Here is a 24,297-nt window from a genome sequence, read left to right as displayed (position 1 = left end):
CCTCCTCGCTCCCCCCTCCCATTCCTCTTCTTTTTTCTTTGCTTGAGGAAGATTCGCCCTGAGCTAACAGCTGTGCCAGTCTTCCTCTATTTTGTGTGTGGGATGCCTCCACAGCATGGCTGATGAGTAGAGTAGGTCTGCACCCAGGATCCAACCCTGCGAACCTGGGCTGCTGAACTGGAGTGCAGAACTTTAACCACTCGGACACGGGTCTGGCCTCAATTTTTTTTTTTTTTTGTGGTGAGAACTTTTAAGATCCACTCTCAGCAACTTTCAAATATACAATGCAGTATTGTTAACTATGGTCACCATGTTATACAGTATGCTTTTTTTTAGAGAACGCTCTGCATATGACAAAATGGAGAGATGTTCTTAAGCGAAGATGATTTCTTACTTGGTATTCTTTAGTTTCTCTTTTTCTGAAGGTGGGGATAGGAGTGTTTCTTTCTTTTTTTTTTTTTCAAATTCTTTTTTTTTTTTTTATTAATGTTATGATAGATTACAACCTTGTGAGATTTCAGTTGTACATTTTTGTTAGTCATGTTGTGGGTACACCACTTCCCCCTCCGTACCCTCCCCCCACCCCCCCTTTTCCCTGGTAACCACCGATCAGATCTCCTTCTCAATATACTAAATTCCACCTATGAGTGGAGTCATATAGAGTTCGTCTTTCTCTGACTGACTTATTTCGCTTAACATAATGCCCTCGAGGTCCATCCACGTTGTTGTGAATGGGCCAATTTCGTCTTTTTTTATGGCTGAGTAGTATTCCATTGTGTATATATACCACATCTTCTTTATCCACTCATCGGTTTCTGGGCATGTAGGCTGGTTCCACGTCTTGGCTATTGTAAATAATGCTGCGATGAACATAGGGGTGCAACGGACTCTTGAGATATCTGATATCAGGTTCTTAGGATAGATACCCAGTAATGGGATGGCTGGGTCATAGGGTATTTCTATTTTTAACGTTTTGAGAAATCTCCATACTGTTTTCCATAGTGGCTGTACCAGTTTGCATTCCCACCAACAGTGTATGAGGGTTCCTCTTTCTCCACAACCTCTCCAACATTTGTCGTTCTTGGTTTTGGATGTTTTTGCCAATCTAACGGGGGTAAGGTGATATCTTAGTGTAGTTTTGATTTGCATTTCCCTGATGATTAGCGATGATGAACATCTTTTCATGTGTCTATTGGCCATATTCATATCTTCTTTTGAGAAATGTCTGTTCATGTCCTCTGCCCATTTTTTGATCGGGTTGTTTGTTTTTTTGTTGTTAAGCAGTGTGAGTTCTTTGTATATTATGGAGATTAACCCTTTGTCGGATAAGTGGCTTGTAAATATTTTTTCCCAATTAGTGAGCTGTTTTTTTGTTTCAATCCTGTTTTCCCTTGCCTTGAAGAAGCTCTTTAGTCTGATGAAGTCCCATTTGTTTATTCTTTCTATTGTTTCCCTCAACTGAGGAGTTACAGTGTCCGAAAAGATTCTTTTGAAACTGAGGTCAAAGAGTGTACTGCCTATATTCTCTTCCAAAAGACTTATTGTCTCAGGCCTAATCTTTAGGTCTTTGATCCATTTTGAGTTTATTTTGGTGTGTGGTGAAAAAGACTGGTCAATTTTCAATCTTTTGCATGTGGCTGTCCAGTTTTCCCAGCACCATTTGTTGAAGAGACTTTCTTTTCTCCATTGTAGGCCCTCTGCTCCTTTATCGAAGATTAGCTGTCCATAGATGTGTGGTTTTATCTCTGGGCTTTCAATTCTGTTCCATTGATCTGTGGACCTGTTTTTGTACCAGTACCATGCTGTTTTGATCACTGTAGCTTTGTAGTATGTTTTGAAATCGGGGATTGTGATTCCGCTGGCTTTGTTTTTCTTGCTCAGGATTGCTTTAGCAATTCGCGGTCTTTTGTTCCCCCATATGAATTTTGGGATTGTTTGTTCAATTTCTGTGAAGAATGTTCTTGGGATTCTGATTGGGATAGCATTGAATCTGTATATTGCTTTAGGTAGTATGGACATTTTAACTATGTTTATTCTTCCAATCCATGTGCAAGGAATGTTTTTCCATCTCTTTATGTCATCGCCTATTTCTTTCAGGAAAGTCTTGTAGTTTTCATTGTATAGATCCTTCACTTCCTTGGTTAAGTTTATCCCAAGGTATTTTATTCTTTTCGTTGCGATTGTGAATGGGATAGAGTTCTTGAGTTCTTTTTCTGTTAGTTTATTGTTAGTGTATAGAAATGCTACTGATTTATGCACGTTAATTTTATACCCTGCTACTTTGCTGTAGTTGTTGATTATTTCTAATAGTTTTTCTGTGGATTCTTTGGGGTTTTCTATGTATAAGATCATGTCGTCTCCAAACAACGAGAGTTTTACTTCTTCGTTCCCTATTTGGATTCCTTTTATTTCTTTTTCCTGCCGAATTGCTCTGGCCAGCACCTCCAGTACTATGTTGAATAGGAGTGGTGAAAGTGGGCACCCTTGTCTTGTTCCTGTCCTCAGAGGGATGGCTTTCAGCTTTTGTCCATTGAGTATTATGTTGGCTGTGGGTCTATCATATATGGCCTTTATTATGTTGAGGTACTTTCCTTCTATACCCATTTTACTGAGGGTTTTTATCATAAATGGGTGTTGGATCTTGTCGAATGCTTTCTCTGCATCTATTGAGATGATCATGTGGTTTTTGTTTTTCATTTTGTTGATGTAGTGTATCACGTTGATTGACTTGCGGATGTTGAACCATCCCTGCGTCCCTGGTATAAATCCCACTTGATCATGGTGTATAATCTTTTTGATGTATTGCTGTAATCGGTTTGCCAAAATTTTGTTGAGGATTTTTGCATCTATGTTCATCAGTGATATCGGCCTGTAGTTCTCCTTCTTTGTGTTGTCCTTGTCAGGTTTGGGGATCAGAGTGATGTTGGCTTCATAGAATGTGTTAGGGAGTTCTCCATCTTTCTCAATTTTCTGGAACAGTTTGAGGAGAATAGGTATTAAGTCTTCTTTGAATCTTTGGTAGAATTCTCCAGAGAAGCCGTCTGGTCCTGGACTCTTGTTTTTGGGGAGGTTTTTGATTACCGTTTCTATTTCCTTACTTGTGATTGGTCTATTCAGATTCTCCATTTCTTCCTGATTCAGTTTGGGGAGATTGTAGGAGTCTAGGAATTTGTCCATTTCTTCCAGGTTGTTCAATTTGTTGGCATATAGTTTTTCATAGTATTCTCTTATGATCTCTTGTATTTCATTGGTATCTGTTGTGATTTCTCCTCTGTCATTCCTGATTTTGTTAATTTGCGATTTCTCTCTTCTTTTCTTGGTGAGTCTGGCTAGGGGTTTGTCAATTTTGTTAATTCTTTCGAAGAACCAACTCTTTGTTTCATTGATCCTTTCTATTGTCTTTTTTGTTTCAATATCGTTTATTTCTGCTCTTATTTTTATTATTTCCCTCCTTCTACTGACTCTGGGCTTTGTTTGTTCTTCTTTTTCTAGTTCTGTTAGGTGTCGTTTGAGGTTGCTTACGTGAGCTTTTTCTTGTTTAGTGAGGTGAGCCTGTATTGCGATGAATTTCCCTCTTAGGACTGCTTTTGCTGCATCCCAAATGATTTGGTATGTCGTGTTCTCATTTTCATTTGTCTCCAGATAATATTTGATTTCTTCTTTAATTTCTTCAATGATCCATTGTTTGTTGAGAAGCGTGTTGTTTAGTCTCCACATTTTTGCACCTTTCTCTGCTTTTTTCTTGTAGTTGATTTCTAGTTTAATAGCGTTATGATCAGAAAAGATGCTTGATATTATTTCAACTCTCTTGTATTTATTGATGTTTGCTTTGGTTCCCAAAATATGGTCAATCCTAGAGAATGTTCCATGTGCACTTGAGAAGAATGTGTAACCTGCTGTTTTTGGATGAAGTGTTCTATATATATCTATTAAGTCCATCTGGTCTAATTTTTCATTTAATTCTATTATTTCCTTGTTGATTTTCTGTCTGGATGTTCTGTCCATTGGTGTTAATGGTGTGTTGAGGTCCCCTACTATTATTGTATTGTTGTTGATGTCTTCTTTTAGTTCTATTAAGAGTTGCTTTACAAATTTTGGTGCTCCTGTGTTGGGTGCGTATATATTTATAAGTGTTATGTCTTCTTGGTGGAGAGTCCCTTTTATCATTATATACTGTCCCTCTTTATCTTTCTTTATCTGTTTTGCTTTGAAATCTACCTTGTCTGATATTAGTATAGCGACACCTGCTTTCTTTTGTTCATTATTAGCTTGGAGTATTGTTCTCCATCCCTTCACTCTGAGTCTGTGTTTGTCTTTGGGGCTGAGGTGTGTTTCCTGGAGGCAGCATATTGTTGGATCTTGTTCTTTGATCCATCCTGCCACTCTGTGTCTTTTGATTGGGGAGTTCAATCCATTTACATTTAGAGTGATTATTGAGATGTGGGGGCCTACCACTACCATTTTGTGTCTTGTTTTCCGGTTTTCTCCAGTTTCCTTTGTTTCTCGTCCCATGGTTTAATCTGTTCTGATGTAGAGCTGCTACTCTCTGTTGTTGTCCTTCTACTTATCTCCTCTGCTCTTGGTTTTGTAGCCCCTTTCCTTTTTTGGATTTTTCAGGAATGAGGGTTTTCCTGAGGATTTCCTGCAGAGGAGGTTTTGTGGCAATGAACTCCCTTAATTTTTGTTTATCTGGGAAAGTTTTTATTTCTCCATCGTATTTGAAGGATATTTTCGCTGGGTAGAGAATTCTCGGCTGTAGATTTTTGTCCTTCAGATTTTTGAATATATCATTCCACTCTCTTCTAGCCTGTAAAGTTTCTGCTGAGAAATCTGCTGATAGCCTGATGGGGGTTCCTTTGTAGGTTAGTTTCTTTAGCCTGGCTGTCCTTAATATTTTCTCCTTGTCGTTGACTTTTGCTAGCTTCACTACTATATGCCGTGGAGTTGGTCTTCTTGCATTGATAAAGTTTGGAGATCTATTGGCTTCTGTCACCTGAAGATCCATCTCCCTCACCAGATTTGGGAAGTTCTCAGCCATTATTTCTTTGAATAGGTTTTCTGCCCCTTTCTCCTTCTCTTCTCCCTCTGGTATACCTATAATCCTTACGTTGCATCTCCTAATTGTGTCTGATAATTCTCAGAGAGTTTCTTCATTTCTTTTAAGTCTTGCTTCTCTCTCCTCCTCTGCCTGCAACAATTCTATATTGCCATCTTCCAAATTGCTAATTCTTTCCTCCATATTATCGGCCCTACTGTTCATAGCATCTAGATTTTTCTTAATCTCCTCTATTGTGTTCTTCATTTCCAGTATTTCTGTTTGGTTCTTCTTTATTGTATCAAACTCTTTTGTGACATAGCTCCTGAACTCGTTGAGTTGTCGGTCAGAATTCTCTCTTAACTCATTGAGAATCTTAATGATGGCTGTTTTGAAGTCATCATCATTTAGGTTATATATCTCATTTTCTTTGGGATTGTTTTCTGTGTATTTGTTACTTTCTTTCTGTTCTGGAGATTTAATGTATTTTTTCATATTGCTTGATGTTGTTGATTTGTGCCTCCGCATGGAGATAGAGTTTAGTTGCTCCTTTCACTTGTTTCAGCTGCTGCGGTGGGGGGAGCAGCTGTTTATACTTCACCAACCAGGAACCCTGTCCGTAGTTGCTAACTGGGCCTGGGCCCCTCTTCATAGCCACAGTGGCCCTTTGGATTCCCTCCTCTGCCATGGGGGCCGTCACAGGGGGCTTCAGGCTGCAGGTGCCTACTGTTGCAGCCCACCTAGATGCGCTCTCTCCTTGGGGTCTGCAACGGTGTTATGGGCTTTTCCAGCGGCCAGGGGTGGGATCACTTATATTTGTCACTCCGTTGCTGTCGGCACCCACCGAATCTCACTTGTCCTCTGTGGGTCGCAGGAGAGCTATTGGCATCTTCTACAGTCTGTGGTTAGTACACCTAGCTATGCTGCTTTTGCCCTGGGGTCTTCCAGCCTTGTGGCTGGCGGCTGGGTGCCTTCTACTGGTGCTGTGCAGAGGCTTTCCCTAAGGCTGCTGTGAGCCTGTAGGGTTTCCCCCTAGGCTACTAAGCTGGGTCTCTGGAACTCTCTCCAGCTGCAGTCCTCTCCGAGATCTCCGGCAATCCCTAGTCTCACGGGGCGGGCAACGGCAGCTGGGGGTCGCCCCGCCCTCTGGGCTTCTCTCCGGGCCTCTGCCGGGAGCCCTGAATGCTGGGCGTGGCCCCTCTGCTAATGGCAGACAGAGAGTTTTGTCTGCTGCCTGGCGGAACTCCGGCGCTTCCCCTCCGGGTCGCAGGACCGGCCTTTGAAAGTTCCCCCAGCCCCGGTCCTCTCCGAGATCTCCAGCAATCCCTAGTCCCACGGGGCGGGCAACGGCAGCTGGGAGACCTCCGTACCCTCCGTGACTCTCTCTGGGACCCTCCGGGCGCCCCGAGCACCAGGCTGGGTCTCCCCGCCAATGGCGAGGAGAGACTCTCCCCGCGGGCTCAGGTGTGCAACTCCAAAGTTTCCCTCTGCGTTTAGGAGTAATTGCGGGGGGTTTAGGTAGGGTTCTGGTCACCTGTTTCCACCGTCGCTCCTCTGTTGTGTTCTCGCTCTTGCCCTAGATGTGTGTGGATCCTCTGGGGGCGTCCATTGGAAGAAAGCCGCTTGCGGGTACTAGGCTGCCCGTCGGGGTCGGAGAGTTTTCACCTATTTCCACATCCTCCCGGAGGAAAGTCTGTTCGCCTTCCGATGTATAGTCGCGTGGGTGTCTCAGACGTCCTGAGATGCTGTCTGGATATCCTTTGTCAAGCGATAAGTGTCCAAATAATTGTAGACTCGAAGGGCGAGAGACAAAGAGGACTACTCACGGCGCCATCTTGGATCTCCCCTCCGGGATAGGAGTGTTTCTTGCTTGTAAAAGCCTTGTCTCCTTTTAAGTGGGAATCCGGCCCGGTGAGTATTTCAGTGTCTGCTCTGTGCCCTGCTCTTTGAGGTTTGTGAGGAGGGGGCCATGTGCACAGAAGCCTCCAGGAGTGTGCTCTCTACATTCCCCCTTACTTGGGAAAGGTCAGCCCAGGTGGGGTCACAGTGATGCCAGAGGGACTGAGAGCTGGTGTCTGGCACAGGCAACTGGTTATCACAGCCAAATTTGGGTTCCTGGAGAGCAGATTCTCTCCCCTTTTCCAAACCAACCCCTCGCGTGATAACCTGGCATGTGGGACACTGAGCTGTGATTCCAAATGACAAAATCTGTGGTACCAAGGGCCTCTTCAGACTTTTGCTTTAGAGAAGGGAGTCTTTTTCTAGTTAAGAATGTTCACAGGGGCCAGAGAAGCATCTTTCTACTTTTGGCTTAGGTTCTTGTGCTTCCGGACTAGCTCATTTCTCTTCCATCAGCTGGTTTCTGAGCTTCTGATTTTGCTCCAGTCGCTAATCTCTGGAGAGTGAGGATAAGATGGAATTGCCCTCCACTCTACCTCCCTTACAGAGTGTGGGATTACTGTAGTTCAACAAGTTGGGGATCCCAAATTCTAAACTCAGTTCTGTCACTACTTATAGATTTGTTTCTTCTTTTTAGTATTTACATGTTTTTTTTTCCTTTCCTTTCGTAATGCAGAGTGCAGTATAAACATTGTGCAATATTAATGGTCATGCAAGGGAAAAGTTCTGTAACCCTCTTTCCTCATTTCTGTGTCATAGCTCTAAATGAGGCGATATGGTCAGAGCTTTGAAGTCCAAGCTCCATTCATTCATTCATTCGTTAGGCAACGTGTATTTATTGAGCAACAACTGTGTGCCAAGCCCTGGTGATTTTTCTGTAAACATGGTAAATAAGAACCTGCCCTGATGGAGACAGATTGTAGCCAAGTAAACAAACAAGATGATTAGAGGTTATGATAAATATTGTGAATGAAATAAATCAGATGATGAGAAGCTACATGTAAGCTGCTATTCTTAGTAGTTAACTAGGGTTATTCATGAGAGACAGTCTCTGAGGAGGTGGCTTTCTGAGCTGAAAAGGAGAGGCTGAGAATGTGTCAGCCATGGAAGACTTGAGCAAAGATATTCTAGGAAAGAGAGAACAATGCAGAGAGGTGTGGGGTGAGTTTGGCTTGTTCAGGGAACAGAAAGGCAGACCTGGGGCTGAAGTGAAGTGAGCATGGGGGTCTCTGGGCGGAGAGGTGGTCAGAGAATGGCGGGGCCATTTAGGGCTCTGTGGATCATGGGAAGGAGTTTGGGTTTATTCTGAGTGCAATAGAAAGCTCTTGGAGAGGTCTAGAGCAGTGGAGTGGTGTGAGCTTATTAAAAGAAGAGAAAGAAAAGAAAAGAATAGCCATAGCTGTTGTGGGAAGAACTGAATGGAGGGTGTCAAGCATGGGAGCAGGGAGACCGGTGAGTGAGGTCCTTGTTCTTGGGCGGTGGTGATGGTGGTAGGGATGGAGAGAGAGGATGCTTTGAAGGTTCAACTAGGTTATGGGGGGGTCCCAAATACCTGGATGAGGAGCTTATATTTGACTTTTATAGCTATGAGGGAGCTTTGTGTATGTGTGAGTTTGTAAGTGAGTGTGTGTAAGACTGTAAGTTTATATGTGACATTGTGAGTGTGTGTCTGTGTATAAGTGTGGGGTGCGAGTGTGGATTTATGAGTGCATATGAGTGTGTGTGTGTTGGGGGGTGTTTCTCCTGTTGTAGCTTTTCAACAGGCCAGTGGCGTGAATGAAAAGGCTGTTCTGTGTGGTACAGATTAAAAGGATGGTGGCAGGAAGACTAGTAGGAGCGTAGTGAAGTGGATGTGAAGTAAGGACCCAGAGGATACTAACTTGGCTAGCTGTGGAGAAAGAGAAGACTAAATTGGGCAAGTCCCGTTATTTGCTTGTTTTATCCTATATCTGGGATGAATGAGACTGGGGAATGAAGGATAACTCCATTAAAGAAGTCACGCTCTCTTCAGATTAGCCCGGTCTGATCGCTAGCTGAATACTTTACTAGTCTTAATTATTAAAAAATTAAATGAAACCTCACTTAAATTCATTAAGGTTGGTTTCTTTGAAAGGCATTCCATTAGTGAGTGTTAAGAGGAATGATCCTAGTGCATCCTACCAAAATCCTGGCCCCTCTGCCCCGGCACACACACACACACTCATTTTCTCTTTTACCTTTAGAGTTCTTGGTTCTTGAGAAACTCATTGTATTTTTTGTTCCCCTCCAGGACATCTTTGAAGATGCCTTGGAAACCATCTCTATGTAAGTAGTAACATAATAAAAAAAAGTTTGTAGTAAAGAAAAATTGATAATTCTCTTATATAAAATGTAAATATTTCATTTCATTTTTTTCAGAGTAGTGACTTCTGTCAGAGAAAGTCACTTCTCTGTAAGTTAAGAGTTCGGATGTGATTATGCTTAAGAAAGGATCTATGTAAAGTTACTATCAAATATATTTTTAAGTGTTATTTCTTGTAACAGTCATTAAACTAAAAAAATTTTTTTTCCATCAAGTTAAATTTATGTGTTTATTGCTAACCCTTTTACAGCTTGTCCTTATGTATTTACATAGTTAGCCTCATATTGTAGATTTTTGCTTTTGGTTTGTGCTTAACTTTGTTGTAAGCATTTTTTATAAGCCTACATAGTTTTCATAATGATTCTAAATGACATCATGTTAGATCAAGTGGAACACCACAACTTGTTTATCATTTCTTCATTGTTAGATACTTAGGTTGTTACTGATTTAAAAACTTAAAAATAAGTAATGAATATTTTCATGTGTATAGTTTCGTCCTATTTTTTATCTCCAAATGTTAACTTCACAGAAAAGGATTACTTGATTAAAAGGGATGAATTATTATTTTTTTGCTGAGGAAGATTCTCCCTACCTAACAACTGTGTCAATCTTGCTCTTTTTTGTATGTGGGTTGCCACCGCAGCATGGCCGCTGAAGAGTGGTGTAGGTCATTGCCTGGGAACTGAAACTGGGCCACCAAAGCTGAGTGCGCCAAACTTAACTACTAGGTCACAGGGCCAGCCCTAAAAGGGATGAATATTTTTATCGCTCTTTATATGATACATCTCAAAGTCGCCTTTCTGTATTAGTCAGCTCTGGCCACCATAGCAAAATACCGTACACTGGGGGGCTTAAACAACTGAAATTTATTTTCCTACAGCTCTGGAGGCTGGAAGTCTGAACTCAGGGTGCCAGCAGGGTCAGGTTCTGGTGAGAGCTCTCTTCCTGGCTTGCAGACGGCTGCTTTCTCCTTGTGTCTTCACATGGCAGGCAGACAGGGAGAGAGCAAGCTCTCCGGTGTCTTATAAAGGCACTGATCCCATCATGAGGGTCCCACTCTCAGGATTTCATCTAAACCTAATTATCTCCCAAAGGCCTAATCTCCAGATACCATCACACTGGGGGTTACAGCTTTAACATGTGAATTTGGGGGGGACACAGTTTAGTCCGTGTCACCCAAAAGAATTTTATCAGTTCATTTGGCTGCCGATACCGTATCAGTGAAGTGGTTTATGATGTAGCATCACCTTCACTGGGTATTACTTGAAACAGTTTTGCTACTTAAATAATACCTAATTGTTTTAGTTTTTAAAAATTTTCTTTATTATCATTGTTTAGTACATTGCATTTCCTTTTGTATGAGTTCTAGTCTTCTTTTGCTTGTTTAGCTTTTTTCTTAATGTTTCTCTTACATGCTTATGAGAGTTAAAATAGAAACACAATTTAATCTTTTGTCATATTTGCTACAGATATTTCCCCCTAATTGCTATTTTTCTTTATGTTAGAGTTACAAATTTTATATTGTCCGAAAGTTTTAATGTTCATGTTGTTGAATGTTTATTTTTTTTTAAAAAAAACTTAATTGTGATTAGGATTAAAAAAAAATAACCTTTTTATTTTGGAACAGTTTCAGATTTGCAGAATTGTTGTGAAGATAGTAGAGAGACTTCTTGTGTACCCCACACCAGTTTTCCCTATTGTTAATTTCTCATCTTAGCATGGTACATTTGTCATAATTAATAATCTGTTATGGAATAATCTACAGAATCCTTATTATTAACTAAAGTTCCTATTTTATTCAGATTTCTTTAGTTTTTACCTAACGTCCTTCTTCTGTCCCAGGATCTCATTCAGGCCCCCACATCACCCTTAGTCATCATGTCTCCTAAGGCTCCTCTTGGTTGTGACCGTTTCTGAGACTTTCCTTGTTTTTATGACGTTGACAGTTTTGAGCAGTACTGGTCAGTTATTTTGTGGATTGTCCCTTAGTTGGGATTTGTCTGTTTTTTTTCTCATGGTTAGACTGAGGTCACGTGTTTTTGGGAGGGAAGATCAGAGATATAAAGCATCATTCTCATCACGTTATATGAAAGGTACATGTTATCCACGTGGCTTACTACTGTTGATGTTAAACTTGGTCCCCTGGCTTGAGGTCAGGTTTCTCCACTGTGAAGTTACTCTTTTTTCCCCTTCTCTTTTCATCCTGTACTCTTTAGAAGGTAATCTGTTCGTGTGATTAAAAAAAAAAGGCACTTCCCTGGTGAGTGTGTTATCCGCCATCCAGAAATCTCAGGATTTTCCAGCCCTGCTCCTGCTATTCCACTCTTGCTGTCAAGCAGTGAACTTGGGCTGTAATGGGAGACTGCAGTCCATGAGGAGGAAGAGGATCAGGCTGTGGGGCTGGTAACTGGAGTTCAGCAGTGGAGGCGCTGCTGTTCCCAGTGGGAAGCTGGAGCAGCAGACACACCAGAAAGGGGTTCAGGTCTCACAGATGGAAACAGGTCAGACTGACATAATTGAGGTGACCAGTGGGCGGCACACATCATCCCTTGTGTTTCTCTGAGATGTCACTGGCTGCGTTAGACTGGCAGTGGCTTTACCTTTGGGTCTGAAAGGCACTGTCAGCGATTTCTAACATCTAGTCGTTTTTAACAATCAAATCATAGGTCGACAAACCAACCAACCCTGAACTTGACTTCCGGTTTCCGGTTTCACATGTGAGGAGCTTGGAAGTCACCACTCGGTCCTAACAACAAGGAAAGAGCCGAACAAACTGAAACTGAAAAAAAATCCATAACTCATTTTGGATCCATAAGGAAGGGGAGGGCAAAACGCTGCCCGCAATATTGGAGACGTAGATACAGGGAGTCATGACCTAGCAGAGCAGGGAGACGAGGAGTGGAAGCCACCGTGGGAACCAGCAGTGAATTGCTGGCGGCTCAGTGTGAACAACTCGGAGAGTTAGAAACTCAGTCGTAGGGAGGACCCTCTCCCCCAGGATTGTGAAATTTATCTCTAGGAGCTCTAGCAGATTCCCACGGTAAATATCAGAGAAAGATTCCCTTGAGCTTCTGGCAGGGAAGAGGAAAAGGGACCATTTTGAAATATACCAGAGTGCTCTGTTCTTAACAAGGCCCGCCGTCAGGGGAAACTAGTTAACCACTGCCTAACTTGCTGGGTTATTATCAGAGCCTAACTCACCTGGGGAAGGGAAATACCCAACTCCAGCCCACTCTAGCCATCCTCCTAAGCGGGGAGAAAAAAACTGAGAAGAAGTTGTGAAGTTCTCCGTCCAGAGGCACAGGCTCACTAAAGACTGAGACCGAATCAGAGGACCATACAATGCTTCCCCTCCCCCACACCTCGGCACCACATTACTACAGGCTGTTTACCACAGTTCCTTTTATCCTCTATGTCATGTCTGGCTATCAAGAAAAATTACAAGGCATACCAAAAGGCAAAACACACAATTTGGAGAGACAGAGCAAGCATCAAAACAAGACATGGCAGGGATGTTGGAATGATCAGACTGGGGCTTTAAAATAACTATGATTAATATGCCAAGGACTCTAATGCATAAAATTGACAGTGTGCAAGAACAGATGGGCAGTGTAAGCAGAAAGATGGAAATCATAAGAAAGAACCATAAAGAAATGCCAGGGATAAAAAACACTGTCTTTCATGGGCTTATTAGTAGACTGAACATGGCTGAGGAAGGAATCTCTGAGCCAGAGGATATATCAATAGAATCCTCAAAAACGGAAAAGCAAAGAGAACAAAGACTGAAAAAAAAAGAACAGAACATCCAAGGCCTGTGGGACAACTACACAGGGGGAACACCAGAAAGAAGAGAGAAAGGAACGGAAGAAATATTGAACTAGTAATGACTGAGAATTTCCCCAATTAATGTCAGCCACCAAACCACAGATTCAGGAAGCTCAGAGAATACCACGCATGATAAATGCCAAAACCCCCCTGACACCTAGGCATATCATCTTCAAACTGTAGAAAATCAGAGATAAAGAAAAAATCCTGAAAGAAGCCAGAGGAGAAAAACACCTTACCTATAGAGGAGCAAAGGTAAGAATTCTCTCAAGTTCTGCTCAGACACCGTGCAAGCAAAAGAGTGGAGAGAATAACCCACCAACCTAGAATTCTGTACTCTGTGAAATTATCCTTCAAAAGTAAAGGAGAAAGGAAGATTTTTTCTTAGAAAACAAAAACTGAGGGGATTTGTTGCCAGTAGACCTGCCTTGAGAGAAATATTAAAAGTTCTTTAGGGAAAAGGCAAATAATATAGGTTAGAAACTCAGATCTACCTAAAGAAAGGAAGAGCATCAAAGAAGAAGTAAGTGAAAGTAAAATAAAAACTTTGATTTTTCTTTCTTCTTTTTTTTTGAGGAAGATTAGCCCTGAGCTAACATCGACTGCCAATCCTCCTCTTTTTGCTGAGGAAAACTGGCCCTGAGCTAACATCCATGCTCATCTTCCTCCACTTTATATGTGGGATGCCTGCCACAGCATGGCTTGCCAAGTGGTGCCATGTCCGCACCCAGGATCCGAACCGGTGAACCCTGGGCAGCTGAAGCGGAACATGTGCACTTAACTGCTGCGCCACCAGGCTGGCCTCATGATTTTTCTTATTCTTCATTGATCTAACAAATAACAGTTTGTTCAAAATAATAATACCAACAATGTATTTCATCATGTATGCATCTTGTGTGTATATGTGCTTATGCATGCTTCTATATAAGTGAAATGAATGACAGCAATGAGACAAAGGACAGGAGGAAGCAATTAGAATTATTTTGTTATTTTAAGGTACTCACACCCTGTAAAGTGGTATAGTATATTTGCAAGTGAACTTGGATTAGTTGTAAATGTACATTGCAAACTCTAGGGCAACCATTAAAAAAAGTAAAAAAAAGGAATATAACTGATATGCTAAGAAAGAACAGAAGATGGGATCATAAAATGCTCATTCTTTCTTATGATTTCCATTTTTCTGCTTACATTACCCATCTGTTCTTGCGCTAAAGGCAGGAAAAGAGTGGAAGACAAAAACTGGAGCAAAGAACAAGGGCAACAGATAGAAATCGGTAATGAAACAGTAATGAATATGGTAGATATTAATCCAACCATATCAGTAATCACTTTGAGTGTCAGTGGTCTAAATGTGCCATTTAAAAGACAGAGATTGTCAGAATGGATCAAAAAACATGACCCAACTGTATGTTGTCTACAAGAACCTGCTTTAAATATAAAGACACCTATAGGTTAAAAGTAAAGAGCTGGAGAAAAGTACACCATGCTGACACGAAGCAAAAGAAAGCAAGAGTAGCTATATTAATTTCAGACAGAGCAGACTTCAAAGTAAGGAAAGTCATCAGAGATAAAGAAGGGCACTACATAAGGAGAGAAGGATCATTTCTCCAAGAAGACACAGCAATTCTTAATGTGTATGCATCTGACAACAGAGCATCAAACCACGTGAGGCAAAAGCTGATAGAACTGTGAGGAGAAATAGATGAATCCACTCTCATAGTTGGTGAGTTCAACCCACCTCTCAGAAATGGACAGATTCAGCAGGTAGCAAATCAGTAAGGGGGCTGGCCCTGTGGCCAGGTGGTTAAGTTTGCATGCTCTGCTTTGGCACCCCAGGGATTTGTCGGTTTGGATCCTGGGCGTGGACATGGCACTGCTCATCAGGCCCTGCAGAGGCGGCGTCCCACATAGCCCAACCAGAAGGACCTACAACTTGAATATACAGCTATGTACTGGGGGGCTTTGGGGAGAAGGAGAAGGAAAAAAGATTGGCAACAGATGTTAGCTCAGGTGCCAATCTTTAAAAAAAAAAATCAGTAAGGACACAGTTGAACTAAAACACACACACACACACATACACACACACCCTTGAACTTAACTGAAGTTAATTTAGATCCCTAGCTCATGGATTTGCTAGCCCACTATTCCAACACCATTAGCTAATAAGTCTGTGAAGGAAAGAAAATTTATGTCTGATGCCTCCTTTATCAAATAATAAATTCGTTAAAATAATAGCATTCTGTTTCTGGGCTTTCTGGTTTGTTCCTTTGATCTATATGTGTGTATTTGCACAAAAACTACTGTTTGCTCAGCTGTTTTAGACATTCCCATGTTAGAGTGACTGGTTCTCAGAACAGCATCTACAAATGACCCCTGTGATGGAGATGTTTTGATTTGTGACTATGAGAAACCCTTGGGGAACCTTTAAAATGTGAAATTCTGGAGGTCCGTGTGTCTTGGTTTCTTTTCTTCTGTTATCAACCGTGTTACAGTTTTTCCATCCTGAAGACAATCGTTCTTCAGCACTACCTCACTTTCTAATTGTCTAGCATTTTCTTTTTCCTTCATTGCCTCATTCAGCCTCTCTTCAGCTGTATTTATCTGCTGTTGCCAGCATTTTCTTTCATCTTCCAATTTTAACTTCCTGTCCTGCTCAGTTTAACAAATCCAAAGGTGTACCTATTCTAGAATTTATCTTACTCTTTTAGGTTTCTGTTTTTTTTTTTTTCCTGCTTTATCTCCCCAAACCCCCCCGTACACAGTTGTATATCTTAGTTGCAGGTCCTTCTAGTTGTGGGATGTTCTTTTAGGTTTCTGATGTGCATTATTTCCTGTGGCACCTAAGACTGTCTCATACACATTTTTGTGTTTCCTTTTTAATGTTGCTGAAATGTCCCCGGTACACGCTCCTTCACCTTGGTTACAGGAGCACATGATAGTAACACTTCACGTCCTAGAAAAACTCACCTATTTCAAATAGAACCCAAAGCCAGAAAAGGTGGCCAAAGTCCATATTAGAGTATAAAAATCTTGCCCTTTCTTGGCCATGGAGGTCTCCATCCAGAGTCTATTTACAGTTAATTCTGACTTGATTCTAATAAACTTTGCTATTTGGCATAGTTTTGCCAGGGTTCTGGGAGGTACGGTGAGGGCATGGTTTTAGAAGCCAGTTTGTTGATAGTGGCAAAAAATGGCAGCGAAAAAGGGATGGAAATATGCCCTGCGGTCATCAAACCCGAAAGCACAGCAGCGTGGTTGTCCTCTGCTTAGGCGCACACAACGAGATGTGCCTTCCTGGAGAGACGCATCCCTGGACTTGACAGCTGGACTTCAGCTCCAGTCCCAGGCGCCAATTAGTGGCTGGGAGGCCTGGGACCAGTTTCTCTGAGTCTCAGTTTCTTCATCCTGTCACAGATTTATTGGGAAGATAAAATGAAATTTAATTTAAATGTGATAATAGGAGTACAGCACATAGTAGGTCCTCAGTACTGTTCCCCCCACCTGCTGTCAGTCTGCCTTGAGAAAATCATGTTGATAAACCTGCTCTGAGACACTGGAAAAGGTCACATTATATCTGATATATTCCATTTAAGCAGGTGGACGTTTGTGTCACATATGTTAAGAAAATTTGAAAGTGACTAAAAATGTTTTCAAGTAGCGTTTTGAAAGTTAGCAGGCTGTCCTTCATTCACAAAGAAGGCTCATTCAGATGGTTCCCTTCGTTTCCCCGACGTAGAGTGTGATGTTCATTTACTTATGTCTCCTGCATTACTGACCCATTTGAAATTAAAAATATTGCAGAAATAATCTGCTGTTCAGTACTTTTCTTTTAAAAAAGTGTGTATGTTTTCCCTCTGATTACAAATATGTGTTAAAAAATGCTTCAGTTGTTTTTTATGTGAACTTTTAGTTTGTCCTAATTTCAGGGTTTGTCAATGTTTTCCTCTTGTTTCCTCTTAAATTTGTGATGCCATAGCATTCCCTTTGTGATCCATTAGCTGCTAACTCGGGGGAGCTCTTTTTCCTTACGCTGATTCAACCACATATTTTGGGGTTGTGTTTCCAGCACAGATAACAGCGCTCCAACATCTCTGTGGCAGGATATGGTCCTCTTGCCAGCCCGATGATTAAATTTTCCCCTGAATATTTTCCTGTGAATCTCTAATGAAAAGATGCAAGCTAATGATGAGGAAGACCTTAAATCGTTTCCCCAAAAGAAAACTGTTTCCTACTCTCCTTTTCTGCTTAAGGGATTTACCACCGCAGACATGGATTTTCCTACTTCCTGTGGTAACAACTGTGTTATTTTAACTATTTTGGGTAGTTGCTAGGTTTGCAAACTGGTAGATCATGAAACATCTCCAACATTTAGAAATGGAGGGAAAATTAGAGATTTTTTTTTTTTAACAGTTTGTGGCACATTGAATGTCTCCTTTTTTTTTTTTTTTTTTAAGATTTTATTTTTTCCTTTTTCTCCCCAAAGCCCCCCAGTACATAGTTGTATATTTCTCTTTGTGGGTTCTTCTAGTTGTGGTATGTGGGACGCTGCCTCAGCGTGGTCTGACGAGCAGTGCCATGTCCGCGCCCAGGATTCGAACCGACGAAACACTGGGCCGCCTGCAGCGGAGTGCGCGAACTTAACCACTCGGCCACGGGGCCAGCCCCTGAATGTCTCCTTTTTGAAAGTTAAAATTGTTTATAAACTTTCTGACCTGCTTGACATAGGAGGTGACCTCTTAGGGAGGGACTAAAACTTAGACCTACCTCATGATCTGTAGAAACTTGCCAGAAGATTAGTTCTGCCGTACTCTCTTGCTTCCTGGTTTAACAATTCCGTGCTGGCGTGTGATTCTTGGTGCCCTGATGCCTGGGTGTCCTCTTTCCCAGTGTTTGTGCACAGCTACCATGTCTGACAATACAGTGATGGGTGTAAAGTCTGTTCATCAATGAACTGTGATATGACACACAAAGAATAAACAAAATGTGGGGCCGGCCCTGTGACTTACTGCTTAAGTTTGGTGTGCCATGCTTTGACGGCCTGGGTTCAGTTCCTGGGCGTGGACCTATGCTGCTCATCAGTGGCCATGCTGTGGTGGCAACCCACATACAAAATAGAGGAAGATTGGCACAGATGTCAGCTCAGGGCGAATCTTTCTCAGCAAAAAACAAACACAAAAAAACCGATAAGTAAAATATTTCGGAGGTTCCACAGAGAGCTATCTTCTGGTTGGGAGATAGGAGTGGCTGCCATTGGTTTTGGGTTTTGAGGGACACCAGGGTTATCTGGGCCGCCTGTGGACACAAGTGAAGTTGGGTCCCCCAGGATTCCTGGCCTCTGTTGACTGGAGAGAGTGGACTAACCACTCGGAAACATTGTGACTTGGTTGTGCTTTTGGTTAACCTCTTTCTCATGAAAACCACAGAGGGCAGTGGGGCAAACATCTGATGGACTGGGGAGCCTGGTCAGATACCAGTTAATCAAGATTTTCTTTTTATGGTGGTTTAGAGAAGTTAGAGGAGAAGTAGCAACTTTATGTTCAAAGACTGTTACAACAGATGCAGGCTTAGTATGTTCTCAGCAGTGATCTCTTATACTCCATACCCTTAATAAAACTTTGAATTTATCCTTACCTAGAAATTCATCTCTGTTTAATCGAGTCCTGAGGCAGTGTGAATGCAGTGGGGATGCATGTGTTTATGTGCAAGAACTGTGGTGAGTTTGTCCTTACCTCTAGAAGTTGAAAGAGGCAGATATTTTTAGCCGAGAGATAAGAAGCTTATAATAGAAATAAAAATATTTTGTAGCACAGCATTTCTCATGGGCTTTTTCCTTCTTCACACCTTCTCTTTTGAACCATAAATTGTAGATTGAGAGAAGGCTTCTAAGGCCGTTTCCCCTCACCCCCACCCCCATCAGGTTAAATCAATTAATTATGATGCAATAGTTTGGTTTGTTTGAAAGTTATTTAGGGTGAATGATAGTTGAAAAACATCTAGTTAATATTTTTCTTCATAGTGGTTAAATTATAAGTGGTAACTACAGGCAGAGTTGGATTTATTTTCGTTTTTCTCTGATCTTTCTTTTGGCCCAAGCCTTCCTGTCTAGGTAAGATAAATGTTGCTCAGGTCTCTCAGGGACCCCCTCCCTCTCCGATTTTTCTTAACCAGGTTGGCACTTAATTATTTTATTGGCTCTAAGATGCCATTGACATCATTACCTTAAATATGGCTCAGGAAGGAAAACACACGATGGACAAATTTGTGAGAGACCTTTTGTAAGGAAAGGGAAAAATAAAACTGTCATGCTGGAAGTTACAGTAAGGAAACCTGTGTATTTCAATCTTGGTACTAGGTAGGGAGGGAAAAAAAAAACCTCTCATGAGATTCTCTGCCCTGAGAATGTTTTTAAATAGCTCTATTGCATTATTAATTTATATCCCATAAAACCCCTGTTTTAAGTTTATAATTTATCGAAGTTTAATATATTTACAGAATTATACAACCATCACTACAGTCTAATTTTAAAACGTTTTTATCACCTGAAATAGACAACCTGTGTCCTTTATAGTCACTCCCCATTCCCACTCCTACCCCTAGGCTACCACTAATCTAATTTCTTTCTCTAGATTTGTCTCTATAGACGTTTCATAAAAATAGAATCATACCACATGTGTTCTTTTGTGTCTGGTTTTTTTTTTTTGAAGAATATTAGCCCTGAGCTAACTTCTGCCAATCCTCCTCTTTTTGCTGAGGAAGGCTGGCCTTGAGCTAACTTCCATGCCCATCTTCCTCTACTTTCTACGTGGGACGCCTACCACAGCATGGCTTGTCAGGTGGTGCCATGTCTGCACCCAGGATCCAAACCAGCGAACCCCGGGCCTCTGAAGTGGAACGTGCGCACCTAACTGCTGTGCCACTGGGCTGGCCCTGTGTCTGGTTTTTGAGGTTCATCCATGTTGTAGCATGTACGAGCACTTCATTCTTTTTTGTGGCTGAATAATCAAGTATATGGCTGGACCACATTTTGTTTATCCATTCCTCAGTTGATGGACATTCAGGTTGTTTCCAGTCTTTGGCTGTTGTCAATAATGCTGCTATGAACAATTGTGGACGAATCTGTGTGTGGACATATGTTTGCACTTCTCTGGCATACACACATAGGAGTGGAATTGCTGGGTCTTACAGGAAGCCTGTGTTTTAACTTTTCTACACCCTAGGAATTTGATTCACGCGTTTTGTGGTCTGAATATTAGTTACCAGTGTGACCCAAACAACTTGAAGCAGGTGATTGGATCAGGTTGGTGGTGCCCTCAGGTGACTGGCAGAAGCACATGCAGATCCCCTCCCCAAGAATTGAACTTTGATCTGGGCCGAAGTTGCTGTCAATTCTAGGATACATCCTCGTGTCAGAGATGCTACATGGTGAAAAATCCTGTGTCATAGAGTCAATGAAATAGAGTAAATGGAAATAAAAGTTCTCTAAAAAGCCCAGTGAGTAACATCCCTAAGTGTCTTTTCCTTGTATGGAATTGCTTTTCTGTGTATTTTCTTTCTTATTATTAGGTCTCCTTTGATGGTCGGCTATTGTATTGGGACCTTCCAAAACAAGATGTTCTTTATATAGGGCTATTGGGGGCAGGAGTGTGTATGCACATTTTAACTTAAGGTATATGTGTTCTGTAAATGTTCTCTTTCACTCCAGGGAGCGACGGGATGTCCTAACTCAAAGGCAAGCCCCTTAGCAATCCTTTGGTCCAATTGTCTCATCTTCCCAAGGAGGCCCGGTGGAGGTGAAAGACTTGGTGGTGTTGGTGGCAAAATGAATGACCCGTGGACCTCTATGAGCAAGGCCTTTGCCATTGTGGTTGCCCTTTATGCAGGCTCAGGAGCCTCTCTGACTGTCGTTCAACCCTGGCAGCAGTGCCCAGGTTGTGTCTGAAACTTAGTAGGACCCTGCTCACAGTACTGACTTTCTCACCTCCTGCATCAGTGACCTTCTGGACCTGGCTACTGCTCTGCGCTGCTCTGTCTGGGACTGTTTTGATAATCGTGTTGGGAAATAGGTCCAATCATTGCTTGTTTGACCACCTGCTTGGATGTTTCACAAACACCTTCGTTTATATGTCCCAAATTGAACTCTTGACAGCCACCTGGCGCATCCATCTGAAAGCTTTTCCTCTCCCTGTCTTCTCCATCTCTATAAACGTCTTCAGGCACTTGCTGAAGCCAGATGCTTGGGAGATATCTTTAATTCTTTCCCTGTCCTTTAATTTTCATGTTACCAAGTCTGACGATTACTACCTCCAAAGTTGATTCCCCGTCTTTTCACTTTTCTCTCTCTCTGTTACATTAGCTCAAGTTACTCTTGGATTTTCCTGGATGACTTTAAGAGCCTCCTAATGTACTTTCTTGCTTCCTTTGCTCGCTCTCCTTCCACCTTCTCAGTGGCGCCCTACTCCTCCTCCACACAGCAGCCAAAGTCACCTTATTCTAAAATTTCTATATGAAAAATTTCAAGCACATACAAAAAGTAGAGAGGATAGTAAACTGAACTCTTATATACTTGTCACCCATCTTCAACAGTTGTCAACTCAAGGCCAATCTTATTTCTTCTATACTCCATCTCTGGGCTATTTCGAATCATATTCTAGACATTATAATCTATTTCTACCTCTGAATATTTCAGTACATGCTTCCTAAAATCAAAGACGTGCTCTTACCTCATTGCCATTCATACGTCAAGGTCAGGAAATTAACGTGATACAGAGGTATGATGTCATTTTGTCTGTATTTTAGTACACAAATATAAAAGATAGGTCTTTTTTAAAAAACTTCACAAGACTGGTACCACACCTAAGAAAATGAACAGCATTTATCAACTGTCCTGTCAGTGCTCAGATTTCCCCAGTTATCTCATAACTTATTTTATTAGCACCATGTTTGTTTGAATCAGGACAGAGTGATCCTTCTTGAAATTAAATTGGATGACATCACTCCTTTGCTTAAAATCTGTCCATGAGTTTGCATGTCTCTGAGATGAAGACCCTGGTCCACCTCAGTCCACAAGGCTTGAGGTGGTCAGGCCCTGACTTACTGCTTCTACCTGGTCAGGACAATTCTCACCCTCATTGCCTGCCCTCTGGCCACAAGCCTCTTTCAGCTTTTGGATGGAGCAAGCCCTTTGCTGCCCTAGGTTTGAGCTGGTGTCTCTGACTACGGCGACTTCCTCCCCTTCTCCCAGAGCTTCTTCCTGGTCATCTCAGCTCTCAGCTGGTATGTCCTCCCACCTTTCTTAATAACCCCATCTAAATAGGTTGCACCCGCCCCGTTTCTCTATCTTGTCATCCTGTTGGTTTCTCTCCCTCCATTTCTTCCTTGGTAGTTAATTGTTACTTGTTTTTTGACCATCTCTTCTTTGGTCTCTAAGATCCATGAGGATGGGACTGGTCTGTTCAGCTCATCACAGTGTACCCTGTACCCAAGCATCATGCTTGGCACAGAGTGGGTGTCAGTACATATTTGTCAAATTAATGAGTTTGTTGAATTAATGTGCTAATTGGAAAATAGAGATGGCTCCTCAAAGTAGACTGCAAGGATTTGCAGTGCATTAAAAATCCAGCCATCATTTACTGAGAGTTTACCAAGTGTAGGGCACAATGGTAATTGCTGTCGTTACTCAAAGGGGCAGTGCATTCAGGGATCTTTTGAAATATGTATTTTTTAAAATGATGATTATATCTTGTTGTGTTAATCAACCCCAATACATACATAATTAGGTAACGTCCGATTATTTGGGCATCGTAAACACTATCCAGGATTGTTGGTTTCTCCCTTGCCATTTCTCAGCTGTGGGCCGACTCACTTTTCTTCTGAAGTGTGTGTGAATGAGCTGTCAGATTCTTAAGGGATGCAGTGAACTTCACTGCCTTTTGTTAACCTTCTCCATCTTTTATCTACCTTGTTTTTTGATACGTTCTTTCATCTCTTGATAAAAGTAGCAACCTAGAATGACTAATAAAACTCCCCCAAAGCGGATACGTGGGAGCTTTGCCTCTTGAAATGTGTCAAACTTCTCCATTGCTCATGTTTAAGAATTAATCTGTCTCTGGTTCTCCCTGGCTCCCCTTCTTCCCTCTCTCTCCCTTTTGTGCCATCGTGTTTGTAGAACGTCGTGGGTAGAACTCCTCAAAGGTGGAGGGAAATTTGAGTTAGGTACATTTATGAATAATGTGTAGTGCAGTATCATGTATCATACACGTTTAATAAATAGTCTGAAGACTTAATAGCCACTAATAAACCTAATCTGGAATTGCTTAAAACTGAAGAGGTATTTGGGGATTTATGTATGTAATTTCTGTGTTATTTATTTTTATTGTCCAGAGTGAAAGTATTCAAGCCAGCTAGGAGTAATTTTTATGACCTGTAAGCAGAATGTTATAACTAGGAAAAATGTTGAAGCTCCATGTAGCTCTGATGAATTAGTATTTTTAGAGGCTTAGGCATAATTTTGGTCTCCCCTCTAGGCAATACAGTTATAAACTTGGGGTTTCTGTTTATCTTGGCAGTTAAAATTTTCTGCATGGGTAGCTTGACTTTACTTTTATGTAGTTATAAAAAAAAGTGTGTATATGTATAAGGTTCTGTGTCAAATCCCACATTATTTAAAAGGTTCTTTGCCATTAAAAAAATTTGACCCCAATTTAAAAGAAATTATACCAACAATGTATTATTTGTTTTGATTAAAAGAATTCTGTGTAGGGGCTGGCCCCGTGGCCGAGTGGTTAAGTTCGCGCGCTCCGCTGCAGGCGGCCCAGTGTTTCGTCGGTTCGAATCCTGGGCACGGACATGGCACTGCTCGTCAGACCACGCTGAGGCAGCGTCCCACATGCCACAACTAGAGGAACCCACAACGAAGAATACACAACTATGTACCGGGGGGCTTTGGGGAGAAAAAGGAAAAAATAAAATCTTTAAAAAAAAAAAAAAAAAAAGAATTCTGTGTAGTTACTACAAGAAAATTAATTCCATGATCAGCAATTTAAAGCATATATATTTTGGTAGATCATTCTCATTGTCTCAGTATGTACAATTTTGTTGTTTAGATACATAGATGGATCCTATATTTTCAGTAGAACTTAGTCGCTAAAATAATCTAAGGATATCTTTTCAGACAATTCAGTGTGAGTAAAAAAATTAT

At 41.6% G+C, this 24,297-nt stretch overlaps 1 protein-coding gene across 14 annotated transcripts in view; it reads left to right on the top strand.

Moving 5' to 3' along the window:
- Positions 1–24,297, top strand: part of TTC39B (tetratricopeptide repeat domain 39B) — a 142,719-nt gene that overhangs the window by 26,824 nt on the left and 91,598 nt on the right. For 11 of the 14 annotated variants that reach the window (XM_070589711.1, XM_070589712.1, XM_070589709.1 and 8 more), the window contains one exon: positions 9,204–9,238. The exons of 2 other annotated variants lie outside the window; for them this stretch is intronic. In XM_070589711.1, coding sequence (XP_070445812.1) covers positions 9,204–9,238 — 35 coding nt within the window. Of the gene's footprint in view, positions 1–6,615; positions 6,947–9,203; positions 9,239–24,297 lie in introns of those variants that run through there. One more of the 14 variants, XM_070589720.1, reaches the window with a different exon arrangement.

The sequence above is a fragment of the Equus przewalskii genome, chromosome 22 (assembly GCF_037783145.1).
Source record: "Equus przewalskii isolate Varuska chromosome 22, EquPr2, whole genome shotgun sequence".
Lineage (NCBI taxonomy): Eukaryota > Metazoa > Chordata > Mammalia > Perissodactyla > Equidae > Equus > Equus przewalskii.
This window is presented reverse-complemented; position numbering and strand designations above follow the sequence as displayed.